The 19,941-nt window shown below is 37.9% G+C and overlaps 1 protein-coding gene across 7 annotated transcripts in view; it reads right to left on the reverse strand.

The window, feature by feature from the left end:
* ZMAT1 (zinc finger matrin-type 1) overlaps positions 1-12,772 on the reverse strand; it is a 47,903-nt gene extending 35,131 nt beyond the window's left edge. For 5 of the 7 annotated variants that reach the window (XM_045384423.2, XM_074030171.1, XM_074030169.1 and 2 more), the window contains exon 1: positions 12,468-12,772. In XM_045384423.2, the coding sequence (XP_045240358.2) occupies positions 12,468-12,753 (286 nt within the window). In that variant the 5' untranslated portion in view covers positions 12,754-12,772. Of the gene's footprint in view, positions 1-12,215 lie in introns of all 7 variants that reach the window. The other 2 variants (XM_065538494.1, XM_045384424.2) reach the window with 1 other exon arrangement.
* Between the last annotated feature and the right edge of the window lie 7,169 nt (positions 12,773-19,941).

Genomic DNA, 19,941 nt, shown 5'->3' on the forward strand with positions numbered 1-19,941 from the left:
CTACCTTTTCCTTTTAATTCATAACACTACCTAGTTCAGGCCCTCAGTGTCTTAGATATCATATAGCTTTATTGTTATGTATTGAGCTTAGTTTCAAAGTATTACGGTAGATATTTTTGAGAGATAAGAACGAACGAATATTTAATGAGAGCCTCTGTATGTCAAAAATGATAGATTATCCCTTTAGACTTTAAGACAAACACGCAAGGTAAGTGGCACATTTGCCTGAATGTTCAAAAATTTTGAAGAATAGAAAATTAGGATTCAGTGAAATCAAAATAACCTATCACATGTCATTTGGTTTAGCTGGAACTTAACTTTGCATTATCTTGACTCTTTTCATTATGCATACATAACTGTTCCACATGTTGGAAATGACAAACTACGTGATGCAATTCCTAATTTCATGAAATTGACAATTTAGTAAGGAAGATGAGATGTGTATTGAAAGAACTATGATCCCAAGACCAACATGGTCTAAGTGTTATAAGACACAAGAAGGTAGAGTGTGCTACTGCTGAGGAATTTGGGGGGGGGGGGGAAGGTTTCTGGAGTGGAACAGATTTTGAGCTAAACTTTAAAAGATGTGTAAAATTCAAATAAAAAGAGTGGAATAAAAGTTATTTCAGGGGAGGCAAGGGTATGAAGGACAATAATGGAAAGCTTAGAATAAGGCCAAGTCATGATGGGCATCACAAGGGCATATGGACTTAATTCTGCATTCAACAGGAGCAAAGGAGTGACTTAAAATAGGTATATCAGGGGTCAGTTTCAGGCTTCAGGCTTGAACCAGAAGGGCAGTGGGCACAGAATGGAAGGAAAAAATAGAAAAGGCATATCAAAACTAGAGAGTACTGAAGCTTGAGTTTAGAACTTGCTATGAATACAATAATCCTTTAGACCTATTACTTTTTTTTTTTTTTTTTTTGAGACAAGGTCTTACTCTTTACTTGAGCTGGAGTGTAGTGGCGCAATCATGGCTCATTGCAGCCTCCACCTCCTGGGTTAAGCGTTTCTCTCACCTCAGCCTCCCAAGTAGCTGGACTACAGGCACACACCACCATGCTCAGCTAATTTTTGTCTTTTTTGTAGAGACGGGGTTTCAATATGTTGCCTAGGCTGGTCTCAAATTCCTGGGCTGAAGTGATCTGCTCGCCTCTGCCTCTGCCTCCCAATGTACTGGGACTACAGGTGTGAGCCCCTGTGCCCGGCCTAGATCTATTACATTTAAGCTTAGTAATGTTGTTCCTGATGCAAGAGATGGAGCTTTGACTTTACATCCAATAAATTTGTCCACAATTGTCAGTAACAAATTCTCTTTGTGGGTGTAATAAAATGTGTTGATGCTCTGATTTCAGTAATTGAAAATTAAAATACATGAAAATATGAAATTATAAAAGATACTGGAGTGATGATTGGCATTTACAATGTACTTTAAAGGTAGACTGTAAGTTCCACAAGGAGAAAATAAAGGAAAAACAAAGGAAAAATTAAAATGTACTTAAAAGGATTTATCCAATTTTTTTCTAAGTCGCATGCTTTCCTCATTCAGTCAAACAGTTTATATCTACTTAAATATTCAGGAACAAATCCTAATGTAAAAATAATTATTAATCAGGGTTTTCTATCACATTCACACACATAGCTTTTCAAAATCATACATACTGAATTAAAATAAAAGTATCTGTGGGTGGTTCAATTCATCCATAAATGGTTTTTATGATCAGCTGCCCTACAGGACAGGCTTAGAATCTTACACATAATAGCTGTCCAATATCTATTTGGTGACTAAGTTGATTGATATAAAAGTCTTGTCATCTAGAATGGTACTTATCAAGCTAAATTACGCTTTAGTCTAACTTGAAGAGATTTTTGGGAAAAAAAAGATATATAAACGTGCATCTTTTTTGCACTACTTCAAATCTACTTAATTCTCCGAAGTTGAGGCTAAATAATCTCTGCTTTTAGCCTATATTCAGACGTAATCTCTTAGCCAAACTAGTCATTTTGTTCAACCTTCTACCATGGTTGTTTTCAAGCCTAGTTACACACCAGAATCACCAATTAAAACATAACAGTGCCCAGGATCCACTCCAGACTAATGAATCAGAATCTCTGAGAGTGGTTCCCAGTCATATTTTACTATTTGTTTTGTTTCTTAAAGCTTCCCAGGTGATACAACAAGGGAAGTGTAAACCTTCTTCTAAAATGACAATCCTTCAATATTTTAAGACACCTTTATTTATTTAGGACATATTTATTCTTCCTTCTCGCTCCACCTTATTTTTGAATTAATCCTAGTATGTCATAATTTCTAATCCTTTTATTAGTTTGCTTAAATCCCTGCCACTCACAAGGTATAACCTAAACACAATCACTTTAATACTGTAATAACAACAAATAAGTACAATGGGACCACCTTTTTCACCCTGCTGTTAACTAGCTGTGTGACTAAGAACATATCACAGCCTTTCAGATTTCTGTTTCTACCTGACTTTATATGGGTTGATAGCGATCAATGACAAAATATATTTTAGATGGGAATACATACGTAAGCAAAATTTTGGTGGGGGTACTTTTTTTAAAATTGTGGTAAAATCCATGTAAAATTTACTATCTCAACCATTTTAAGGGTAGAGTTCAGTAGTATTAAGTATATTTAACTCCTTATTTTGAATATTTATCTTCTATTAATGTAGTCTACAATAGTGTCACCATTTTTTGGTGGTTATATCATACTGCTGACCCACGCTCAGCTAACTTTAAATACATGGTTCTTTTTGATCTGGAACTGGTTAAACTATGTCCCTCTAGAACATAGTTATATAGATAGAAATTCTTCCGGATCCCAAAACAGATCCAATATATACTTATATTTTTGAATTTAAGTTTTACCTTGTTAGAGTCAACCAATCATTTCCAGCCTTTCAAGATATTTTTGGATCTTCTAGAATCTGCCACCAGGAGGCTCATGGAAGGGGGGTTTCCACTGAGAACAAATTTATAAAATGGTTGTTGTTTATCAGAGGCTACTGTATACTGCCAAATTCTCCTCAGGTTGCATTTCCCCTAAATTTGACATGAACTTGATGACGTCTACTTTCTGAAAGTCATGCCTAAGGCTTGGAGAGGTTAAGCAGTTTGCCCAAAGTCACACAGTTGATAAGTGTCAAAGCCAGGATTCAAATCTAAGTCTGCCCAAGATTTCCCTGAGAACTTGCTCTTAAAAAGGCTAGTCTCTGTTGTCCAGGCTGGAGTGCAGTGGTGTGATCTTGGCTCACTGCAACCTCTGCCTCCCGGGTTCAAGTGATTCTTCTGCCTCAGCCTCCCTAGTAGCTGGGACTACAGGCATGCACCACCATGCCCGACTAATTTTTGTATTTTTAGTAGAGACACGGTTTCATTATGTTGGCCAGGCTGGTCTTAAACTCCTGACCTCAGGTGATCCGCTTGCCTTGGCCTCCCGACGTGCTGGGATTACAGGCAAGGCTAATCTTAAAAAGAGACTTCATCTCCAGGCTTGACATATGTAAGAAACTTATGTCTGATTCACAAGAGATGCTAAATATTTCTTTTGATCCACCCGACCCCCAACCCCCACTATTTGAGACATGATTGTTGGACTCCCAGAAAAAAAATGACCAATAGCCAATTCTGGAAGTCAAGAGGAAACTGGTGACAATACAGATGTTTTTCAGCCTGTTTCAGGGTGACAGCTTAGAGGAAAGGTCAGCCTCAGGGAACAGATGTTAGAGGATAGGTGAGCAGATAATGTTGACTGTGAGGAAGATGACTGGGACAGGAACTAATGTTTACTGAGAACTCACTACCTGTCAGGAATAAAGGTGTTCTGGCGAAGAACTGGGACTTAGGAGCTGACTCTAGTAGACATGGGAACCAAGGGATAGCTGAAAAAACTTGGGGGCATCTTCCTCTCTTTTTGTTTCTTTTTTATACTCTCACCATGTCTTTTCTCTTCCTTAACTGATTAGAATATGAAATAAATCTATTTTTATTGGTTGGTTGTTGTGTGGGTTTATACTGATTCTTAATTCCAAAAGTAGCAAGAGTTGTAAAAAGCATTAGGATGAGAGAGACTGCGTTAGTTTTCACCCTGCTATTAACTAGCTGTGTGACTAAGAACATATCACGGCCTTTCAGATTTCTGTTTCTACCTGCCTTTATATGGGTTGATGGTGATCAATGAAAAAATGTATTTTAGATAGGAATATATACGGAAGGAAAATTTTGGCAGGGTACTTACAGAGGACCCAAATACCTTAGCTGCTTCCAAATACGAAGCACAGAAGATGATTTAAAGTTTTAAGCAGGTATACAGTTAATACAAACCTTTAAGGGCCTAAAAAATCAAAGGGTCCCAATATTTCTTCTCCTATTCCTCCATTATCTTTATTTTCTTGTCTATGTCCTAACCCTAAAGCTGGTTCTCTCCAAAATATCTCTTTGTAAAAATCCATGAGGCATTTCTACTACCAAGTGTAATATTTTAATAATTGCAACTAGAGTTTAAAAGAAATTTTTTTGCAAAATTAATATTTTGGTTATGATTTAGGTATAATAGTGAGTTTTCCCCAATGATAAATGTACAAACTTCATGGCAGATGGTCTTTTATCTTTCAGTCTAATTAAGAAAGAAATTAGGAGAGCTAGGGTTAAAAATATAAACAGATTACACATTAGAATATCAAATGACAATATACTGAATGTTGTGAAGTATGATTTCAAGTCACATCTGGAAAAAATACACTTCGTTGAACATAGTACAGTAAATACTTTCTGGTTAATTTTAGGCATATTTTTTCAATATTTCTAGCCTAGAATTTTTCAACTGTTCTTCATTTCCTGGTACATTTGAATTTTTTTATGCTACTATAAACTTGGAAAAGAGATATGGATAGAGGAGCAAGTTTTTTTTGTTTGTGTTTTGAGACAAAGTCTCACTTTGCCACCTAGGCTGGAGTGCAGTGGTGCAATCTTGGCTCACTGCAACCTCTGCCTCCCAAGTTCAAGTGATTCTCCTGCCTCAGCCTCCTGAGTAGCCGGGATCAAGGCACGCGCCACTGTGCCCGGCTAATTTTTGTAATCTTAGTAGAGATGGGGTTTCACCATGTTGGCCATGCTGGTCTCAAACTCCTGACCTCAGGTGATCTGCTCACCTCGACCTCCCAAAGTGCTGGGATTACAGGCGTGAGCCACTGTGCCCAGCAGAGGAGCAAGATTTTATAATCAGAATCAAAGCCTACTTATTGAAACTTGGCATTGAGATCTTAATGACACAAAGGCATGCTCTCAAATATGGACTGGAATATACCATCTTTAAAATATACAAGAATTTCTGATGCTGATATGATTTATTTCTATTTTAACATGAAACAAAAGCAATGGGGAATAAGGAAATACTATCAGAAACTAGGTTCAAAATGGGAAGATAACCTATATCTGATGATGAAGTAAGGGTTTAAAAATAATAGGATGTGGAAAAGATAAGATAAAACCAATGTTTACTAGATGGTCCCATTTATACTCAGGGTATAAGAGGGTAAAATTGCTTTGCAATGCTGTGCTTTGTGGTAATAAGAAACTATTCAAGTTGCCAACCGTTAACAAATGAAGCATAACTTTTAAATATATATTACTTTCCAGAAACTAAATACATCAGGAAGTTCTTCAGAGTGGAGAAATACGGTCATATAACAAAACTATGACCTATATGTACAGAGTTTCAATTTGGGATGATGAAAAAGTTCTGGAGATGGACAGTGGTGAAGCTTGCTTGACAATGTAAATGTACTTAATGCCACTGAATTTCACACTTAAAATGGCAAAGTTTATGGTGTGCATATTTTACCACAATAAAACATAAAATAAAATATTGAAAAAAATAAAAGATAAAAGCATCTGAATCGCTGCATGAAGTACAGCTGCCCTGTAGAGTCAACCTGCTGCTCAGAGGAAACTGCATGAGCAAGTGACGGTTGTTTTGCTACCACGACATAAGCAATCCACTTCTGAATAACATTTATGATGGTTATTTGAAATGAAATGATAGTTTTGTGACAAATTATAAATGGGATCTGATCAGAGAGCTCATATATTCCATGTAATGTATTTGATTACATTTAAGTGTGCCTTCAGCAATTGGTGGGAGAATGAGTAAACTCCAATTTTCTATAAATAAGAGTGTTTTTCCTCTTCATTTCCCTCTTACAAGAAATGTTTTCATGACCTAAGAAAATAAATATTTCATAATAATTTATAATGGGGAGAAAAACTATGACCTACAGCACTGGGATGTAGGAAAAAATAAGTAAGATTCTGAGCTGGTCAAATAGATTCAAATCCCATCTTTACCCACAACTATATAGCCTTGAGCAAATTATGTAACCACTATGCACCGTTTTATATTTCACCCAAAAAGTACAGAAATACAATGTGTAATTTTTAATTCTAGGATTTGGTGAATGTTAAATGAAATAATTTTTAAAATGTTCAACACATGTAGGCACTTGATAAAGTATGCTTGTTCACTAATCCAGAAGCTTTGAACGTTTTACTTAATATTATACATAATCATTTTATTTCGACCCGAGTTATTTTAGAGGTCATCTAGTTCATGGTTTTTCAAACTCGGCACTATTGTCACTTTGGGCCGGATAATTCACTGTTGTGAGGAGCCTGTCCTATACATTGTAGGATATTTGGCAGCATCTTTGGCAGAGCATTCCATAGTTGTGACAACCAAAAATATCTCCAGACAATGTCAAATATCCCCTGTGAGGCAAAACTGCCTCCAGTTTAGAACCAATCTAGTCTAATGTCCTCATTTCATAAACAAGGAAGCTAAGGCCCAGAGAGGTAATAGGAATTAAAGAACTGAGGGAGGTAAAATGTAAAACATATGATTCGAGACTCAGGTGGATTTGGTCTATTAAAAAAAATTCTAGTAGTCTGGGAAGAGACAATAGTAATAGCAGAGGGATGTTCTTAAGTCAGTAAAATGCAATTAGGAGTACTAACAGCTCACGTTCTACGGACTTGGGCATTACTAAAATCCCTTATGTTGATATAAAATACTCAATTCACTTTGTACCAGCCTATCTGCCTTCAATGATATAAAAAGCAAAGAGGTTGACTTGACAGAAACTTACTTTTTGGCTACTTTTGTTGGGTTGGGCCTACTCCAAATAACAGCACTATTATGTGAAAGTAAAGTAACATTAACTTCTGCATTCAAAAGTGCAGCTGAGTGTGAAATCCAAATGATCATATTTGAAACTTTCTCCTAATTAATGCTACTATATAACAACAGGCAATTTAAGATGAAATGCATTTTTTATGACAAAAATAAAACATTTATGGCTTGAGTCAGAATAATGAATTTGGTCCACCCGTGCTTACGGAATTATAAACCATGTAGAATCTCTGAGGAAAGGAACCAGAAAATTACCATATTTCTTCAGTTCCGGGCAACAGAACTCTCTGTTCATTCCAATTAAATGTTCTTTGTTAACCCCCAAGTTTAAGCTATTCAAATTAGGTGACTCTATTTTAGATATAACTGGCTATATTTAATAAAATGAATCTCACTTGCATTTGTTAAATGACAATTAGGTTGAGTTGCATAAAACCCCGAATTTCCTCTTCAGGATAACCTGTCAGATGTTTATGGGAAAAACTTGCTATTAGATGTTTTAATGCTTTGCTGAAGTGGGAAGTTCACAGGCCAATTGATCTTGATGCAAAAACATCTAGCATTGTAAAGGATTCGTTGTATATCCTATTTTAATAAAGTAACAAAAATGGAGCAAACTTCTGGACTGGCTGCAATATCATAAACAAATCTCATTCTCAGTCACAGATTTAAAGTCAGGCATTAAAAAATCTGAGAAATAATCATTTTAATTGTGCAAAGAGCACATGTGCTATATTCTCCATGATTACACTTTTAGAGATAAACTCCCTCAAGCATTCTTGATTAAATATAATTTGTTTAAAAAACTGACTTGCCCTTTGCAATCTTTTAATACCATCAGAATCTTAGAAAAGAATGAGCAGAGCACAGCACTAAGTTATAGGAGACTGGGGGAACTGAGTTAACCTACACAAAATGTTTTAACTCTTTTTCCCCTAAAGGTCACACTCTGTTTAAGGAGTTTTCATGAATAATAGCTGTGGTAGAAATGCAGATCTGTACCTATCAGCATGATGGCCACTCACAGCTATAATGCTATCTAGTGTCCTTAGTTTTTCAGTTTGTAAGATTAACACCTGACTTATGAGTTTGCCAAGTTTTAGCTACTTTACACAGTTATCACAATCAAACAAATAATGAAGGGTTTCCCATGGCATCTTAACAATTACAAATTACAACAGAAGTAACAAAATAATTGGGAGTACTAGTTATATGTTTAACATTTACATTGTCTTTATTTAAACCAAGTCCTCTGCCTTCATAATCATAAGCACTTTGTGGCTAGCCAGCTCAGGGTTCATGCTTGTGAAGTCAGAAACTGAATTAAGGTACTGTGTAAATCCATTAATACACTTGATCACATGACAGCTACTTTGCATCAGAAAGCCACCAAATACACAGCATTCATTCCAACAGGTTAGTAAATGTGAATGAATCTGCAAGGCTGCTTTCAGATGGGAAAGAATCAAAGTTTTTATCCTAACCGATATGTAATAAATATAGTAGGGGGTATGCTTAGGTTAGTCTTTAAACAAGCTTAGTTAGTATTTTCACACACTGAAATCTAACAAGAGGGCCAGAAACAAACAAATAATAATTTACCTCTCCCCAGACATCTCAACCTGCCAAATACAGAGAATTAAAAACTAATTCTGTAACAGTTTACTATTCTTCCCTCACATCAACATTAGATTTACAGTATAATTTGCTTTACTGTGCCTGTAGTACATATTATGAGCTACAGAGTACAGATTTATAATAAACAATGGAATGGTCTTGTGGCTCAGGATTCTGACTAGTAACATTTAATACTGCATTCCTTCGCTTATTTAAATATAATTTTACTATCAAGCACTATTACTGAGTTGTTTAGTATAGCTGTGTTTGTCCATATATCCTTAACACTAAGCATAGTGACTGGCACACACACATAGAGGTGTTCAATAAATGATTCCTGAATACATGAAAGGTTACCCACTAGATTTTCCTTTTCTTTCTTTTTTTTTTTTTTTGAGATGGAGCCTCGCTCTGTTGCCCAGGCTGGAGTTCAGCGGCGCGATCGCGGCTCACTGCAACCTCCGCCTCCCGGCTTCAAGTGATTCTTCTGCCTCAGTCTCCCGAGTAGCTGGGACTATACGCATGTGCCACCATGCCCGGCTAATTTTTTGTATTTTTAGTAGAGACGGGGTTCCACCGTGTTAGCCAGGATGGCCTCCATCTCCTGACCTCGTGATCTGCCCGCCTCGGCCTCCCAAAGTGCTGGGATTACAGGTGTGAGCCTCCACGCCCAGCCTACCCACTGGATTTTCTTATGGTGGACTTACTATCATTCGACTTGAAACTTTACTGAATAGTATGGAGACAAATGATAGTCTTGTTAGGTAATTGCTACACAAACGGATTAATAGCTAAATAAAAAGCCAGAAGGTCTTCCAATCTAAAACAGGATGCATTTGATATATTTTTTCTTAAAAGGAAGAGGTAAATAAGCAAGAATTTTTTTTACTATGAATATACCAGAATGTTATTGTTGTGTGAAAATTTATTTTTGAGCCATTAAACATTTTTGAAAAATGAAAGATGAAGTGTCCCACAAAATCTCATAATTCCCTTTACTGTGAATTCTGAGTGTATATGTGTCTTTTCATATGGCATTTCTTTTCTTTCTTTGTTCTATTTCTAGTTTTACTGCTCAATGTCCCATTTGTAATCTTTGAAAGCTTCTAATATTCCATTTGCTAGTTTCTAATGTCCACTGACATTTGTTCATTATTCACCCCAAGACAGATGAAATCCTCAAGAATAACAGCTACAGTTCAAAATGGATCAGCAAATGCTTTTCCAAACCACTTTTAATCATCCTATAAGGAGTGGACTTGCAATAATTGAATCTTGACAATTCTTTGACATCTTTTAGAGCAATCTCTTAACTAGGATTTAAGCAAAAGATACTGGTACACCATCAAGTAACATTTTCCTTTCTTCTCCTTTATCCACCATCATAATTGACAACCATTTATGGCCTTTATATACATATAAACAAAAATATTTTGAGGCCTAATAGTGTTTGGAACAGTGCAATATATGAAATGTTTGCCATTTGTTAAGTGAAAAGGTGAGAGAATTGTAGTTTGGACTGAATAGTGAATGAAGGACATTTAGCTAAAATGAAATGGTAAGAGATAATTTTTAGGTTAACAATTATATTTGGTTTTTCATATGCCAGTAAATTTTCTCAACACTAACTCAACATAGATCTCATTATTCACTGAATGTCAGGTGGTAACTATCAGAACAGGTTTCTTACGATTTATGAGTTATTGTTCTAGTGCACAGCCATGGAAATGTCATTGAAAGAATATCAATTCAGAAATGCAAAATCATGGTTGATACTTTCAGATCTGAAACCAACCCTCGGAGTGTGGGTAGTTTTATTCCCTTATTTCAAAAATGTCAAAACCCAAATCGAGGGGGCATGGGGCCTATTCAGGGTCACAAAGTCCAGTGAATTAATTAGCAGCTGAACCTATGTCAACTGCATCACACTCCTATGCCAGGGTGCTCCTCATTTTACTGCCTCGCAATAATATAGGTAAGGTATTGCTCATACTTTATGAAATTAGCTCTCTGAAAGCCTTTACTATTTGCATATATTCAAAGATACTGCAAACAAACCAGTTACACCACCAGGCAAAAAGCCATTTTTTTTTTTTTTTTTTTTTCCATGAGATACTGGTCTTAAACCTTACTGTGAGCAGACGATGAGAGCCAAACTGAATTGTGATCTTGAGGCCTATATAAAACTGCTCTTGCCTACTAGCTGGTTATGGACATAAAGGTTGATATAAAAATTTAAAATCCAGATTTCGTGTTTCCATCCACTGAGGATGAATGAAGACACTAAATGGAGTCTTTCAAAGGTTGACTTTAGTAAGAGAGTTGATAAATAAAACATTACAGTGTACTTCTAACTTCCATATTTAATAAGTGGCATTTATGTAATGTGCCTATACAAATATTGTAAGGGATTTTTTTTTCCTACTTTGCCATTCCTCCAAAGCGAAAGGTGTAAAAGGTTATGGAATAGCACACAGGGACATATCATTGAAGAATGTGAAGAAGAGATTTTTATGGAATAATTTTAATGGGGTATCTTCCTAAGAAAAAGGAATTTATTTTCCTCTATTTTGGTGTCCACAATCTTTCACTTTGAAGGCAAGTCAGCAACATAAGGTAACACAGCAAATTCTGGAAATTACAAAATTTACGATGGCAAAATGCTTTACTGGGGTGCTCTGCAGTGGAATGGTCTCCATCAGCTAAGAACATTTCCCAAACTGCTTTAAAACACATTTCAATGGCAAATTTTACAGTTTGCTATTAGTAGGCTGTTTAAAAGTATACAGAATTTTGTGTGAATACCGCTTATACTGATACAGTCAAGAAATATCTTTTTATGTTAGGAGTAATATGTGTTGGTAGGTACAACAGAACTTATTAAAAGTCAAACCACCTTAAAGATGGACCTGTAAACCTTGCTTTACCAGGTCACATTCTCAAATAGCCAAAGAAAACTCTCCGAAGTGATTCCTGAAATCTGTACTTCTGTCACACTCTTCCTCTTTCCCTAGTAGAGTCCCCTCCACCAGACCTTACCTTCCTAAAATCCGACAGATCTTTTAAACCTATACACTTCTAACCTGCCCAAATTTCTAACGCCATCTCTCTGTAAATATTCTGCCTCAAGTTTCTACACTACAGGACGTTGAACACCAAAAGGGGGTTTACTCCCCCTTATTTCTTTGGCATTTCCTCTTTTATCTCCGCCCGTTTCTCCATCGGTCCCCCTTCCCTTATCCTTGACCCTCTTGGCCCACAGCACTTCTACTTTGCCTTCTCTTCCAAATCACACCTCAGCTTCCTACAGCACACTAAGGTGTCCTGGCTGGGAGATAAATTATGTGGTATTTTTTTTCCCTTCAAACTCCTGCTTCGTGAGTACCTGCAATTCTTTTGCCTGGGGTCCCCCATCCTTTACAGGTGGGAGAGGTAGGGAAGGCCCTCTCTGCTTCAGTCCATCTTGCACACTCGGGGCTAATACGGCAGGGCGGGGCGGGGCGAGCTTGGCCTTTACTGCGCCACGGCAGGTGGGGGGTGGGGCAGTGGCGAACCGCGCCCAGCCCGATCTCGCACGGGCTGAAGAGAGGCAGCGAAGGAGATGGGGCCGCCCCCGCACCCCGGGACGGGAACTCACCTTCTCTGAGGCAAGGGCGGGTGTCTACTTTAAAACTACTGCCCCCCCTCCCCGCCGCCGCCATAGTGGAGCAGCCAAAGCCGCCGCCGCCGCCGTCGCCACAGCCACCGGCAGGCGGGCAGGCAGGGGCGGAGGTGGCGGAGGAGGCAGGAACAATTACTGCCGCCGCCGCCGCCGCCGCCGCCTCGCAGGCGGTGTAGGAGGAGGAGGAGGCGGCAGAGACGGTAGCTTCCTGAGGGGAAGACTCCGCCGCCAGCGGGGTGACTGTGCTCGGCACCGCGGCCATCGCAGCGAGGCGCGCGGACAATTGCACTTGCGTCTCGATTCCGTTAAGCTCCTTTAGCCCCGCCTTCCGTTAGCCCCACCCCCTTTGTCCCTCTTTTCAACGCTTCAGCTGGAGCCTCGTTCTCGCTCCTCAGTCCACCAATCAGAGAGCTTTAGAGCCGCCGGCCGTTTCCCCCGCCCCGACTGCCTTGCGTCACCCCACCTCCCTTTGGAGGGGAAGCAATGACGGCCAAGGGCAAAGGGCAAAAAGCGCGGGATGTAAAAGCACGTGGGCTTCACACAGTGAGGCTTCTTTGGAGAGCTAATGTAAAACCAATTTAAGAGTAAAAAATATCTGGAAACCTATTGATTCTACGTCCAAAATATCTCTGCAATATATCTTCACCTGGCTTTTTTTTCTTTTTATTTTCTTTCTTTTTTCTTTTTCTTTTCTTTTCTTTTTTTTTTTTTTTTTGAGGCAGAGTCTTGCTCTGTAGCCCAGGCTGTAGTGCAGTGGTGCGACCTCACTCACTGCTACCTCTGCCTCCCGGGTCCCGGTTCAAGCAATTTTGCCTCAGTCTCCCGAGTAGCTGGGATTACGGGCATGTGCCACCATGCCCAGCTAATTTTTGTATTTTTAGTAGAGATGGGGTTTCACTATGTTGGCCAAGCTAGTTTTGAATTCCTGACCTCGTGATCCACCTGCCTTGGCCTCCCAAAGTGCTGGGGATTACAGGCATGAGCCACCACGCCCAGCCCCTGGCTTTCTTAAAGCCCTTAGTACAGAGAATAGAACAGAATCTTTCGTCCTGACATTGTTTTCGTGGCCTCTAAAAGGACTGCTTATCTATCGATCTGCCCATCTTAATTACAATAAATTCCTGTGAATTCAGCACCCAATAGAAGAACTGGAATATTACTGATATTTTAAATTACATCTTGTCCCCCAACCTCCCCTCTCAAAGAAACCAATATCCTGATTTATATTTCTTATTTCTTTGCATTTTAATATGTATTCTTGTCACATAGATATGTGCCTAAATAGTGTTGTTTAGTTTTGATTATTTCCACAAACATTTATATGTTTTTCTAGGTAGCATTCAGGGACTTGTTTCTGTTTTTTTTTTCCCTCAACCAATACTCCCACCTCAGCCTCTGGAGTAGCTGGGATTACAGGAAGGAGCCACCATGCTTGGCCTGGAACTTGTTTCTTTCACGCGCAACATTCTGTTTCTAAGATTTGTCTGTGTTGTTGCTTGTAGCTGTAGTTATTCACTGTCGATGCTGTAGAATGTTTCACCCTTTTCCTTATTGATGGGCACACCTCCTGGTGCATTTGTGCAAGTCTCCCTTAAGTATTTTCTCCTTTCCAGTCTTAATCCATTGCTGCATTTCAAGTACTCATGATGTATGGTCAGCAGTATGGCATCTACCCCACTGGTCTTCTTTCCTCTGATCTCAATCCCTCCAATCTATTACCATGTTGTCAGTCATCACTGGCTGTCCAGTGCTTATTGAACAAAGTCAAAAGACACAATTTTGCACTATTAGTATCCCCATTCACCTCTTTGACCTCATCTCTTTCCACTGTCCCCATCTCTCCCCTCTGCTTTTACTCTGATTTAGCAATCCCTAAGTCTTCTTAGATTCCTGAGAAGACCATGTTATTTCATGATGTAATGTTATTGTATATGTTCTCTCTTCCTGAAACACCTTTTTCCCCACATTAAGCACTTGCCTAATGAAATCCTATACACCCTTAGAAACCCAGACAACACCTCACCTCACCAGGTAACCTGTTCTGTCCTTCCTTAGAGTTAATTTCACCTTCTGTGCTACACCTATATCTGGTGCATTTTTTTATTGTAATGAATTATATACTTTGTACTTCTCAATAACCTGGGACCATTTGAGACAAAAGACAGTGTCTTGTTTTAGGTGACTCATGCTCCAGGCCAGTAAAGTCCTAGGACAGAAGTTGAAAGGTAGGGATCCCTAGGCCCAGGTCTCTAAGTCCCTACATCTGGCTTATGATATGTTTTCTTCTACATACACAATTGTTTATTCATGTCCTCATCAACATTTGAAAGGGATATTTCATGCAAAATAAAAGTCTCTTAATAACATGAAGATTTGGCAGTACTGGTTGTGCATTCCTGAATGGCTACAGTTGGCTAGAACTGAGTAACCAATTAGAGAGACTTGGAGTGCTGGGCTCTTAAGCACTTATCTTTATGTTGTTTTTTGTGGTTCAATAATTTACCCAAGATTACCTGAGTCAATGAGTAGCTTCTCTAGTCTTCTATCTTGTCCTTATGTAAGTTAGATCAAACTTTACTTGTCAAGGAAATTACTGGATAGGCTAGACACAAGAAATAATCTGCTCAAATAGCTAGTAGGACAAGGCAAGCATACAAATGGGTGTGATTTTATTCCTTCTGATATGGAGGGATCTCTCAAAAACATTGTTTTTTGAAATATGAATCACTTATGTAAGAAATATTCAATCAGAATCTCTGGAGGAGTGGGCATCACTCAAGATTCAGTCAGCAAAAAAGAAACTACACTAGGTATTTCAAACAGAAAATATTTAATGTAGAATATCAGGTACTTGAAAGAGTCAGAAAGGTTAAAGAAGTAAAATCCAGAAGACTTACGCAGATAAGGTTATCTGGCAGTTGGAAGCTTTTTCATCCTCGTCTGTATTCTCTCTTTTGTTGCAGAGCTTTTTCATCCTCTTCTGTGTTCTCTCCTTTGTTGCAGAAGCTGGATTCCTGTGAATTACATTTCCTAAACTTCTTGCCAGCGGGATATGGTTTAGATATCACCAATGCTATGTATTTGTATGATATTTTTTAAATAGAAAGGAAATAAAAACCGTTCTTTATGTGGAATCTGGCAGATATAAAACAAAATTTTTTCATGGTCCTAGCATTCTTCTGTAAGTCTGTACTCAAAGACTTTGGAGGATCTGTGAGATTAGCAGTGGTTTTCTGCAGTTCCCTGACCTCTGTCTGACAGTAACAACTATCTCAGTCAACAAATATATATTAAATCATGGAATTATTTTGTTCTTAGGATCCATGGAAAATTCTGTCTCTGCCATTTTAACAGTAAAAAGAAGTGGTAGGACAATACACAAAATAAAATAAAATAATTAATTTTCTCCCCATCCTTCAACTGCATTTGGTGACATGCCATAACATGAAAATGCCACCAAACCTCAGTCATGCACTGTGACAATAAGCACACACTTCCTTTTCCTCCTCTCATACTTATCATTGCTCTCTATGACAGTAATGTTGTTAAGTGAATGCCAATGTAATTTATCTCACAGGAAAGAGGAGGTGGAATATAGCAGAGAGTAGCAATTGAGGAAAGCCTGCTATGGGCCAGACATTTCCTAGAATTACCCAGTCTTCTCACAACAGTGATGTTATATTGGACTCATTAATTCCATTTAAAAGTGCAAAACTCAGTCTCATGAGTGTAAATAACTTCTCCATGGTTCTTTACTTATTGATTAAAATGGTCTGTTTATATCATCGACCCACAGGGAGGAGACTGTATTAATTGAAATGAATTTCAACTGCCAATCCCCTGAATCATAGAAAGGAAACAAGGGCGGGATTAGGGGAGGGAAGTTGGGTGTAAGGTAGGGGTAGAGGTGCTAAAAAGAAATAAAAGAGAATATTTTTGCATATGTGAGAAATCAGCAAAAAACAAAAGTATACCAGTGGTCATTTCACTATATTTATAGTGAAATATAATATACCTCATTTGGAATAATATGGGGAAATTGAAAAGCCATTATCAACAAACACAATGCATTTAAAGGCATCAGAAAATGGGAGAAATAATCCAAACAGAATTTAATAGCATATAAGTAATGTGACTGACATAGGAATGAATCTGACCAGGTATAATAGTAATGTTTAATTTTATTAACAAATGATTCAAAAGAGAGAAGCAATGGCAAACATCCACAGTTGTTCAACAATACTAAAATTAAAGACAAATAAAAAGATACATTGAGATATACAAATAATCACCTCCCAAAGGCACTACCACTTAATACTATTACATTAACACTTAAGTTTCAACATATGAATTTTGGGGAACATTCGGACAATAGCAGTATGTATAATGTGACTCTATTTTGAACAAAAACATATTTGCACATATGAACATATAGCTTTTGAATTATATATAAACACACATAAAATATATCTGGAAAGTATATATGAAAATACTATGAGTAGATAGCCTGTGGTAAGTCAGGCTTAAGATGAAACTATAAGCTAATTAATGCATGTATTTCCCCATTGTTTCAGGAGTAATAGTGATAGATAAAATTACAATAGTATAGGATGTACCTGGTTAGGAATGGAAGTTATAGAAATTTATCTTTATTGATATGAAATGTTGTCAAATATATATACATATATATTTAAATGAAAAGGAAGTTATACAGAACTTTTATAAAAATAGAGCTGTGTATGCCTAATGTATTTGTTTCATAGTATACACTTTCCTATATTCTCATTCTTGTTCTCTGCTCCCTACCCTCATCACAGACACACATACATCTTGTCAGCCTAGGGAGGGTCTGAAGGAAATGTCCTAGCATGTGATTTAGTATCTAGATCTATGCCAGAATCACTCTTAATGTTTCCTGTCCTATGTAAACATCTAGAAAGTTCCAGAACGTTCTCACTGTTTGACTTTAACCATAGGGAAGTGTTTTCCTTTAACCTAAGTTTCTCCTTTATAATTGGTTAAAGGAAGAATGTAGTTAGGCATTGGTCACTTAATCACTCAGTGGAGTATGGAGTCAGTGAACAATTTCATCACTCCATTTTCTTTTGTTTCATGTGCCTTCCTGATCTCTGATTTTTATATTTTATGTTATTCATCCTCTTTACATCACCATGCAGGTCTTGCTTTAAAAGGCATCAACTTTCCTTCCAGGTAGTGTCTAGAGTTGTTCTTTTGAATAAAAACTGTTCTCTGCATTCAAGTGACAATGAAGATAATTAAAAGTAATTTGACATGTAATAGTGTGTATTAGATTTTAAAAATTTAAGACCAATCCTAAACCTAGCTAATAATCATCTTCTGGATGTAAAGAACACCAGAATAAATGTCATTGTAGCCATTTTTTTGTTATTGATAAAGGGTGTATTTCAGGAGGGCATTCTGAAAGTATTTAAGACAATTACAGAATGTGAAATTTTGTGCTCAGGGAAGAGGCTGAGAATTTAGCTTGATGATATATGGGGTGTGTGTGTGTGTGTGTGTGTGTGTGTGTGTGTGTGTACCTAAACCAAATCTAGGTCTTTCAACTCTTCTTCAACAGAACCACTCACCACAAGTCTTTTCTTCAGGAAAGAATGATTTTAAAATAACTCCATTCCAAGAGTGTTTGGGTGAGGGTCTGAACATTTTTGCTGGGCCTTGTATTCCAAAACTACTCAAAAGCACCACAGTATACTTAACTAATTATAATAATAACAGTTGGCATTTATTGAGTGCTGTACATGATAAGAGAGAGAGTGAGCTACTTTAGGTGCTGCAAAGACTAATGGCTCTGACTATGGGATACACAACTGCCAACTCTCACTTTAGTGCTCAATCCAATAGACCTACTCCCCTGAGTATTGTGTCTTTTCAGCCTCCAGGGATAGAACAGACATGAGGTTCCAAGAAGGGAAAACTTTGCAACTTTATAGCAAGTTTATATGATAATGGTTCTCATAGTCCTTCTTCAAAGGGACCTATGACCATTTACTTAGCTAACTGTACACCGGGGGAAATTACTTATACATTTTTAGGCCCTTGGACATAGGGTTATAGCTGACCCTGTGTCAACCAGATGTCTGAAGACCTGAAGCATCGTCATGGCCCTCTATTGGAGGCCCTCACTGTGTTTCTACTGAGTCTGCTCAGGTCTGGTTCACTGTCATTCTAATGAATCCACAAAATAATCTGTTTGTTATTTCCCTGATCCACAAATATATAATTAGAATGGATATACATGACACATGATAGAACCTCCACATTCGTTCCTTAGCCTATGAGGAGAAAGCTATCATTCTGGGGAAATTCAGTAGTAGCAGCTTCAGAGCTGCTACTATTCCAGCCAAAACAATAAAAAAAAAAAGAAAAGAAAAGAAAGAAAGAAACATACAAAATCCTTTGTGGGCCAGGTATGGTGGCTCACACCTGTAATCCCAACACTTTGGGAGGCTAAGGTGGGCAGATCACCTAAGCTCAGGAGTTCAAGACCAGCCTGGCCAACATGGTAAAACCCTGTCTCTACTAAAAATACCAAAAAATAAAAATAAAAAAAATTAGCCAAGTGTGGTGGCGCACGCCTGTAGCCCCAACTACTCAGGAGGCTGAAGCAGGAGAATCACTTGAACCAGGGAGCAGGAGGTTGCAGTGAGTGGAGTTGGCACCACTGCACTCCGGCTGAGTGACAGAGTGAGACTCCATATCAAAACTAAATACGTAAATAAATAAGTACAAATCCTGTGGGGAGTGGCAGAAATTTGTGCCACTCTTAATGAATTAAATGATGTAAGGGTAGTGATGTCTATCATTTTCCCATTTAATTCACGAGTCCAGAAGGATTATAGAGAAGGAGAGTGAACTACCATAAACTCAAACAAGTATTAGCCCCGATGCAACTACTGTACTGGATGTGGTATTTTTGTCAGAATAGATGAACATGGTTTTAGGTACATGGTGTATGGCCACTAATCTAGCAATGAATTATTTCCCATCATTACCATGAAGAATGACCTAGTGCAGTTCATGTTCACATGCTTTGAACAACAGAATTAATTTAGGGCTTTGCCCCAGAGATATGTTAACAGTTCCACTGTTATAACGTAGTCCGAAGAGATATGGACTATGTGGACATTCTGCAGAACATTGCTTTGATCCCCTATATAGATAACACCACATCAATTGGATTGAATGAGAAATAATTGGCAGGTACATTTAAGTCATCAGTAAAACACATGTGCTCCATAGGGTGAGGAATAAAATCATTGCAGACTCATGTCAGTAGAGTTTCTAGGGGTCCAGTGGTTTTGGGCATATTGGCACAATCCTACAGAAACAGCACACACATTATAGTATTTTGTGTTGTCCACCACTAAATAGAAAACACCACACCTGATAGCCTGCTTCAGATTGTGGA

This window comes from Macaca fascicularis, chromosome X, assembly GCF_037993035.2.
Source record: "Macaca fascicularis isolate 582-1 chromosome X, T2T-MFA8v1.1".
Lineage (NCBI taxonomy): Eukaryota > Metazoa > Chordata > Mammalia > Primates > Cercopithecidae > Macaca > Macaca fascicularis.